We start from the raw sequence: 8,095 nt of genomic DNA on the forward strand, positions 1-8,095 counted from the left end.
AAATAGAAAAACAGAATGATATAGCTATAAACGTCTTTGGGCACGAAGGTAACACAACAATAGTGCACAGGGTCAGCCCAGTGTTGGGGGAGGTGGGTCGCCACGATACCAATATATTCATGATCCAGCGAGGTGAAAAGTATCACTACACGTGGATAAAACATCTCAGTAGGCTGTTGCACGACCAGTCGAAATACGATGGGAAAAAACACTTTTGTGTACGATGCCTGCACGGTTTCAGCCGAGCTGATTTATTAGAATCCCACCGGGAGGATTGCCAAGGTGTGGGGCAGACGGCCATACGAGTCGACATGCCTAAGGAAGGTGACAATATCCTAAAATTCGACAACCACAAGAACCAAATGTCTGTGCCTTATGTCATCTATGCCGACTTTGAAGCCTTGGTCAAACCTGTTGAGGCTGTTGGGGGTACCCCAACCACACAGAAATCACAGAAGCATGAGGCCTGTGGGTTTGGATACGTGGTCGTCCGTTGTGTTGGGAAAACGAAAGCTCCGGTAGTGTATAGGGGTCCCGACGCAGCTGAAAAGTTTCTAAAGTGTTTGCAGGAGGAAGAAAAAATTATCAGGAATGCACTGTATACAGTCTCTCCCATGCGTATGACCAAAGCCGACCGGGTAGCTCACGCCTGTAGCACTAATTGTCACGTGTGTGACTCACCACTTAATGGTGATTCGGTGAGAGATCACTGCCACGTCACCGGTAAGTATAGAGGCGCCGCTCACAGCGCGTGTAACCTCAAGCTTAGAATCAACCCCAAGACAATAAACATCCCTGTGGTATTTCACAACTTGAGAGGGTACGACTCTCACTTGATCATGCAGGCCATCGCGAGGGTTGACGGCAACCTGACGTGCATCCCCAACAACATGGAGAGATACATTTCCTTCAGCTTGAATGGCCTGAGGTTCATCGACTCGGTTCAGTTCCTCCTGTCGTCACTCGACAGTCTGGTCAAGGCCAACGATACCTTCCCCATCACCGATCGATACACCGACGCAGAGACTAGACCCCTGCTGATGAGGAAGGGGGTGTACCCCTATGAGTACATGGATGGTTGGGCCAAGTTTGCCGAGACCAGACTACCCCCCATCAGAGAATTTTACAGCAATCTGACAGACTCGGCAATCACCCAGGACGATTACTCACACGCTATTAACGTATGGAATAAACTGGGCTGTAAGAATCTGGGTGACTACCACGACCTGTACTTGAGGACAGATGTACTGCTGTTAGCCGACGTGTTTGAGACGTTTAGGCGGACATGTATAAACTCGACCTCGCATGGTATTACACCAGCCCAGGTCTGCCGTGGGATGCCTTGCTGAAAAAGACTAAGTTGGAATTGCTCACCGATCACGACATGCACCTATTCATTGAGAAAGGCTTGCGAGGCGGGATTTTCATGGCAACCAAACGATACGCGAAAGCAAATAATCAATACGTGAAGGGCTACGACCCGAGCAAGCCAACCAATCATATTCTCTACCTCGACGCCAACAACCTGTACGGGTGGGCCATGAGCCAGTATCTACCCACAGGGGGATTCGAATGGTCATCGCACGAGGTTGATGTTATGAGCATCGCACCAGATTCAAACAAAGGTTATATCCTCGAGGTTGACTTGGAATACCCCAAAGCATTGCACACATCGCGACAACAGCTACCCCTGGCACCGAATGTATGAGGGTTAACCCAGACTGGATGTCTGAGTACCAACATAACTTGTTAGGTGGGTGGTGGCAGACATTGAAAAACTTCGTGCCCAACTTAATGAATAAGACCAAGTACATCGTTCACTATCGCAACCTACAGCTGTACCTGTAGATCGTTGGGTATGAGGCTGACCAAAATACACAGGGTGTTCGTTTTCAACCAGAGCCCCTGGATGGAGCCATACATCAGAATGAACACAGACTCCGCTGTAAAGCTGGCCACCAGTGACTTTGATAAAACCTCTACAAGCTCATGAACAACTCGGTGTTTGGTAAGACTATGGAGAACCTGAGGAAAGCGCGTGACCGTGAAGCTGGTTCGGTCGAATGAGGAAGACAAGCTCAGGAGACTGATAGCCAGCCCGGCATTCAACCCGAGCAAGATATTCACCGACGACCTGGTTGCCCTACACACATGAAGAAAACCCACAAAAATTCAACCGCCTGTTTACGTGGGGATGAGCATCCTCGATTTATCCAAACACCTGATGTAACGCACTTTTACTACAAAGAGCTCAAGAAACAAAGTAATGACGACAGGTGTGAAGTGCTTTACACCGACACGGATTCCCTGCTGATGGAGATTCGAACCGAGGACGTGTACGAGGACATGAAGAAACGCCTCGATTTGTACGACACCAGCGACTACCCCAAGGACCATGCCATACACAGCACTGTAAACAAAAAGGTCCTAGGTAAGATGAAGGACGAGTGTGCTGGCACGCCCATAGCCGAGTACATAGGTTTGAGACCCAAGATGTACTCCATCCTGAAGGCCGACAATGGTGAGATGAGATCCGGAAGGCGAAGGGTGTTCAGAAGTACGTGGTTAAACAACACATCAAACACGCCAGATTCAAGGAAGCCCTGTTCAAGATCCGTACCTTTAGACATAAAATGAACACGCTTTAGAAGTGATGGGCATAGGATATCTACGGACTGACTATAAACAAGGCGCCCCTGTGCAGCCTATGGACACTAAGCGTTGGATAGCTATTGATGGGATAAACACGTATGCGTACGGGCATGAGAAAATTGAACCAAGACATGTCACGGAACCAGAGAAAGTTTGAGGCTATTTACTACAGCCCGCGTGGGTACTGGAAAGGAGTTAGCGCCGTACATAAGCTGGCTAAAATGGCTGAAAGTACCCGAGGAGGCCAAAGCGTGGCTTGAAAAACAAGCCCTGTGGCAGATCTATTTACCGGCACCACGCTACGTGCCTAGAAGGAAGTTCGGTATTAACATACCCAATAGCGTTCACCAGGCCGACCTCCTGTTCCTACCCCATGACAAGAGGTACAAGTATGCCCTTACCGTAGTGGACGTTGCCAGTCGCTACAAGGAAGCCGAACCCTTAACCGCAAAAGATTCGGCCCAGGTAGCCCGCGGATTCGAACGCATATACAAACGCAGTCCGCTGACGTGGCCAACAGAGTTGCAAGTTGACCCCTGGCGGGAGTTCATTGGTGTCGTGTCACACCTGCTGGATCAGTATGCGAGAGAGATGGCCAACCCGGGGAAACGGTCGACTGAATGGGTAGCACGACTACCTCAGGTGGTGTCGGCAATCAACCATGAAGCCACACGGCTCACTGGCAAGAAACCAGCCGACGCTATCAAACTAAAATCAATAGTAGCAGAGTCGGCTGCTCCATTGCGTGGGAAGGAGAAACAGATACCAGATAGGGCACTAGTGAGGTACCTCTACCAGCCGCGGGAACACAAGGGTACGCTCAGAAACGAGCCACCGATCCTATATGGTCAGTCAAAACTTACAACATAGATAAAGTAGGCATCAAAGCCGACGAGCCGAACTTGTACTACTTGAGAGATGGTCCAGGGAGAGCTTTCGTTATAGAGGAATTATTAGTCATACCGTACGGTACAATGTTACCCCCTGTCAACACGGCATAGCGCCATGACGTGGAGCTATTATAGAGCAATCCCAGTATAGACCCGTTAAACCGAGATACGTCAGCTAAGTCCCTGATAGCTCAGTCGGATGAGTGGTGTGGCCTATTATAGTTTGCGTGTGGGGTTCGACTCCCGCTGGTGTCTCAACTTTTTATAGGTTGGGAAAAAATAGTAGGGGTAATGGGGCGAGAGCTAAGGGTCTGACAAAAGCCTTATTTGTGAAATAAGGCTTTGCAGAGGCTTTTGTTGGACTTGGTCCCGTACCGCTATTCCCCCCTACTACTTAGTAAGATTCTTTCCACTTAAAACCAAAGAAAGGCCAATACTTTTGGTCCAGTGGGATCTGCTTAAAGGCATCCGTGATGTCTGCCTTGTACCTCTGCATGCCTCTCCCCAACTTGATGATTATGGCAATAGCTTGGTCTGGTGTCCCATATGTTAAAGAACAAGCATCTTTATCAATAAGCCCATTAATGCTAGGGACATCATTTTTGTCGTGTGGTGCCGATAAATCCAGAATCAGGCGTTTCTTCCCTGAATATTTCCCTTTGGCCAAGCCTAGCAGACTCACTCTGTAAATGTCATAGGGTGGGGTAGTGAAAGGTCCAATCACATACTGTGTGTCACATTCTTTCTTGACTCCAGGAAAACGTCAGCAGGGTGCTGAGATTGTTGCGGCATTCTACTGTACATAGAGGTGGTGTTTCCAGCATAGGACTAAATACTGAAGACGCTTTAACCACTAGGCTATCCCACCGCCCCACTTCGGGTTGAACTGGTGTAGGGTATACAGTGGTAACTGGACCATCATCAGAGTCATTGTCAGTGCAGTTATGGGGATAAGTTGGCAATTTCAGACCTTGATCGTCAACTTTGTAGCAATCGGACAGCTTCACTCAATACGCGGTACTTCAGAGCTGGTGTGAATTTTCTTATGTTGCACCATGGATCATCAATCGAAACAACTAGGTAGCGTTTCCTGGCATTGAGTTTGGATCTGTCATCAAAGAGATACACAAGATCACCAAGACATATGTTGGTGGGGAGTAGACCTTTCCTCCTGGGAACTTGGAGTGTTCGCTATGCGGGTGGTTGCGAAGACACTGTTGATGCTGCTTTGTCACAAGATCTCTGTCTGACACTGGTAACTGCGCATTGGAGAATTGATCCCTTTGTGTCAACATTTCTCTTGAGGACATCCCTCTGGATCTTATGTGTCAAAGTCAAAGGGGTGCACGTACCGCTTAAGGGGTCCTGGCGCAAGAGTTCCTGTTCAAGCTCCTGTATGGCCCTCTCTGCCACAGGGTTCTTGTTAACATTCTTGGATCTTCCAACCCCTACAGCTAATCTGTGGCGCTGTAAGAGATTATCTTTGGCTAGAGCAGTGAAACCTGGAGCTGGATCAACATGTACCACAGAGGGTGGACCATCCAGAGGTCTAAGTTCGAGGCACATTTTGAGCAGAGCATCTCGTAAAGTAAGGTGTCTTTCGTCTTCCACAATGCATGCAGTTGTATAGGAGGTTACACACTCGCGTACCACAAGTATGAGTTGGCGTTCCCGCTTCATGACATCAGCAGCAAAGAGCAACCCAATGGCTTCTGGGGGTCACTGCTTGACTGGACGTGAAGGTAGTGTGGTACCTTCGCAAGTGACAAACAGGGATGGCAACTACCAGTCACATGGTCGATAGCTTTGTCCATGTCTAGTGTGTAGAAGCAACGATGCATTACTTGTTTTAGTTGATGGCAAGAGGGATGGTCTAGCTGGATGTGGATGGCCGTGAGGAGACCTTCTAATACTGTTCGTGGCAACATGATGCAGTCCCTGGTAAGTGCAAGAGGTTCGGAACGACGAACAATAAGAAGACCATCTTTGGCTATTGTAGCAACGTTGAGATAGTGTTTCACATCCTTAACGGTAGTCTGTTTCTTCGATGGTCGTGTGCCTTGTGTTACTGTAAATCAGAGATGAGCATGTGTACGTCGCAAATCAGGACATTCTGCCTGAAGTGCCAACCATGGGGCACGACTGGTGTACGGTAGTTTGGCATCGCCTTTCAAAATGTCCTGGACACATAAACGTGAAACAACAGAGTCTTCGGTTCTCTGAACAAAGGAGCAAACCTGGCACATTAGGTGGAGGCATTCTTTGGCTTGCGAAGTCTGAGGAGAGCCTGATTAGTGGTGCACCCGAAGCTTGGTAGCGACTGACACCAGAGAGGAAGGTAGATACCCTGGGGCTGGCGGAAAACTCTCCGCGACAAAGGTTCTCAAATGCCTGGACACAAGGCTTACTGTCTGTCAGTATGCAGGCTCTGTGTTGGAACTGTATGATGTAAGGAGAAAAATGTTTAACAGCCACGGCAATGGACAGGGCTTCAGTCTCACATGGTAACAACGTGATCTGGCGATCTCTGAGTTTGGCGCTGAAAAAAGCCAGCCAGCTGTGGTTTCTGGTTGCGAGTGACATATACGGTTGCTCAGATACCATGTCGTTTCACTGTTCCATCTGTGACAATCCACAGTTGATCCTCTGGTCTCGGTAGGGTAATGGTCCTAGCATTGGTTAGGGCCTTCTGAGCCTGATCGAATGCTGATATGAGGGTGTCAGTCCACTGTATGGTGTCTTGTGATGAGAGGCCGGCTTGAACATCATCTAGTGGGGCAATGAGTGAAGCACAGTGTGGAACTACCCTTGCGAGGACTTTGAACGCCCCGATAAAGGAACGTAATCCGCTCACCTTGGTTGGACGAGTGCAGGAGGAGAGGGTGGCTATTCGGTGTGGACTGGCTTTGATGGTGCCCTCTTGCCATATCCATCCTAATATGGTCACTGTCTTTGGTCCAATGAGAGTCTTATGTGCTGCGAGGCACAGATTGTTTTGTTGGAGTGCATCTAATACCCGTCGCCAATTGTGAAGTAGGTCCTCAAGGTTATCTGCACCGCAGTACAAGTTGTCGGCGAGTTTTGCAACTATACCCTCGGCTAACAGATCGCCCAGTACATGACACATGAGTTCTTCTACGGCAGCCTCAGAGCCGGGCATACCCATCGCGCACCTAGCATAAGCTCTGACTCCTTTGAAAGGAGTGGAGACTCAATAGTCATTGAGAGACTCCCGTGCCAAGGGGATCTGGTGAAAAGGTGACGTCAGATCTGTGGTAATAATGTACTTCCAGGAAGCAATCAATCGCAATGTTGAGTCAACATCAGGCATGAGAGAAGGTTGCGGTTTACTGTAGCGACCGACATCAGCAAATGCAGTCACAAGGCGAAAACCTCCGTTAGATTTCTTGACGAGGAAGGAAGGGTTGATGTATTCCACTGTGATCCCTATATCCGCTGGCTTCACAAAGACTCCCATGTTCTCTAGACTGTCAAATTTCTCTTGGAGTTCTACTAGCTTGTCTCTGGAATACTGAGTACACCGACCCTTGCGCTGAGGGGGTTGGAAGGGACCCATATTGATAACAGCTTTGAAAGGGCCTGACACACCGTTGTAGCCCTTGATAGTGGGATCAAACACATCGTCATAATCCAGCAAAAGCGATCTAAACTGCTCTCTGGTTTCCGGAGGAAATGTGTTGTCAGGATCCATCTGTACAGCAGTAGAGAAGATGGCTGAGGGGTTACTTACAGTCCTTTGAACTGCTGGTGCTGGAGGTGGCGGTGATTTCTTGGACATTAAGCTTGAATCCAGGGGGCTGGTTACCAAGGTGGTGAGAAATTGGCAAAAGTGCTCATGTCGTTTGATGATCATGGGATTGTCTGTCATGTTTGGTATTTGTACCTTTCCTGCCACACTTGTCACCATGTCAGAGATAGGCCACCGAAGATCACTTAGGAGTTCTTGTCGAGATCTCTTCGGGGTTCGATGGCAAAGGTAGAGTCGACTTGACTCATTTCCTCTGAGAGGGCAACTTCGATGAACTCTCCTGACCAAATTGTTGTAATTTCGCTGGGGGAACGAAGGACATGTTTTCTTCTGATGCTGTGTTGGGAAGGCGAGTCATTTGATGAGCTGTACAAGTAAGTAGTATGACCTGATGTTTGGCTGGACGAACAGTTATGTTGTTCAACTCCATGAACGGGATTCCTGCGAGGATATCAATGTCCAGATCCTCCTCTACTAAACCTTCAAACTGGAACTCCCTACCAACTCGAACAACTGAGAAGCGTGTTTCGCCAGAGACTTTAAGGGGGGGGAGATGCCATCTGCTTGGCGTGCTGATATAGATTCATTCTGTATCTTGACTCCAAGGTATGTCGCAGTTGACAGACGAATCATATTACCTGTGGCACCACAACCACTCCATGTCTTCAAGTTCTTCAGAGATGTCACTGTATGGAGTATCAAGGATGTCAGCAATTCTCCGGGCTTTTGCCATATACCGTTTGTCATGGTCCGGCAGAAATGAGCATTGACTCAGGAAGTGTCC

The 8,095-nt window shown here is 48.6% G+C and overlaps 1 protein-coding gene across 1 annotated transcript; it reads right to left on the reverse strand.

The window, feature by feature from the left end:
* Window positions 1–6,135: 6,135 nt before the first annotated feature.
* LOC124274802 lies at window positions 6,136–6,708 on the reverse strand. Its single transcript, XM_046710181.1, has one exon. The coding sequence runs from the start codon at window positions 6,706–6,708 to the stop codon at window positions 6,136–6,138; it is 573 nt and encodes a 190-aa protein (XP_046566137.1).
* Window positions 6,709–8,095: the final 1,387 nt, after the last annotated feature.

This window comes from Haliotis rubra, unplaced genomic scaffold (genome assembly GCF_003918875.1).
Source record: "Haliotis rubra isolate DU_JTF1 unplaced genomic scaffold, ASM391887v1 Scf1041, whole genome shotgun sequence".
NCBI classification, from domain to species: Eukaryota; Metazoa; Mollusca; class Gastropoda; order Lepetellida; family Haliotidae; genus Haliotis; species Haliotis rubra.